Raw genomic sequence first — 1,373 nt, 5'->3', positions numbered from 1 at the left:
GTCGGATTTGGTCCGTGAAGATCGGGCTCGACCGAACCGGCCCGCGCAGGTCGGGCTCGCTTGAGTCGCGCACGATCCGACCAGCCCTGACGAGCCCAGGTCCAAGCAGACCCGTTTCGATCGACAGGAGGGCGCGTCGGATTTGGTCCGTGAAGATCGTGCTTGGCCGAACCGGCCCACGCAGGTCGGGCTCGCTTGAGTCGCGCACGATCCGACCAGCCCTGACGAGCCCAGGTCCAAGCAGACCCGTTTCGATCGACAGGAGGGCGCGTCGGATTTGGTCCGTGAAGATCGTGCTTGGCCGAACCGGCCCACGCAGGTCGGGCTTGCTTGAATCGAGCACGATCCGACCAGCCCTCACGAGCCCAGGTCCGAGCAGACCCGTTTCGATCGACAGGAGGGCGCTTCGGATTTGGTCCGTGAAGATCGGGCTCGACCGAACCGGCCCGCGCAGGTCGGGCTCGCTTGAGTCGCGCACGATCCGACCAGCCCTGACGAGCCCAGGTCCAAGCAGACCCGTTTCGATCGACAGGAGGGCGCGTCGGATTTGGTCCGTGAAGATCGTGCTTGACCGAACCGGCCCGCGCAGGTCGGGCTCGCTTTAGTCGCGCACGATCCGACGAGCCCTCACTAGCCCCGGTCCGAGCAGACCCGTTTCGATCGACAGGAGGGCGCGTCGGATCTGGTCCGTGAAGATCGGGCTCAACCGAACCGGCCCGTGCAGGTCGGGCTCGCTTGAGTCGCGCACGATCCGACCAGCCCTGACGAGCCCAGGTCCAAGCAGACCCGTTTCGATCGACAGGAGGGCGCGTCGGATTTGGTCCGTGAAGATCGTGCTTGGCCGAACCGGCCCACGCAGGTCGGGCTTGCTTGAATCGAGCACGATCCGACCAGCCCTCACGAGCCCAGGTCCGAGCAGACCCGTTTCGATCGACAGGAGGGCGCTTCGGATTTGGTCCGTGAAGATCGGGCTCGACCGAACCGGCCCGCGCAGGTCGGGCTCGCTTGAGTCGCGCACGATCCGACCAGCCCTGACGAGCCCAGGTCCAAGCAGACCCGTTTCGATCGACAGGAGGGCGCGTCGGATTTGGTCCGTGAAGATCGTGCTTGGCCGAACCGGCCCACGCAGGTCGGGCTCGCTTGAGTCGCGCACGATCCGACCAGCCCTGACGAGCCCAGGTCCAAGCAGACCCGTTTCGATCGACAGGAGGGCGCGTCGGATTTGGTCCGTGAAGATCGTGCTTGGCCGAACCGGCCCACGCAGGTCGGGCTTGCTTGAATCGAGCACGATCCGACCAGCCCTCACGAGCCCAGGTCCGAGCAGACCCGTTTCGATCGACAGGAGGGCGCTTCGGATTGGTCCGGAAGATCGG

General features: G+C 65.7%; 1 protein-coding gene across 1 annotated transcript in view; it reads right to left on the bottom strand.

Moving 5' to 3' along the window:
* Positions 1-1,373, bottom strand: part of MONBRDRAFT_10503 (uncharacterized protein) — a gene marked incomplete at both ends in the record, with an annotated part of 2,433 nt that extends 1,060 nt beyond the window's left edge. The window contains 2 exons of the mRNA XM_001748240.1: positions 38-595; positions 713-1,373. Of these exons, the coding sequence (XP_001748292.1) occupies positions 38-595; positions 713-1,373 (1,219 nt within the window). The remainder of the gene's footprint in view (positions 1-37; positions 596-712) is intronic.

This window comes from Monosiga brevicollis, genomic scaffold (genome assembly GCF_000002865.3).
Source record: "Monosiga brevicollis MX1 MONBRscaffold_22 genomic scaffold, whole genome shotgun sequence".
NCBI classification, from domain to species: domain Eukaryota; class Choanoflagellata; order Craspedida; family Salpingoecidae; genus Monosiga; species Monosiga brevicollis.
Note: the sequence above shows the minus strand (reverse complement) of the source record. Positions and strands in the feature narration are given on the sequence as shown.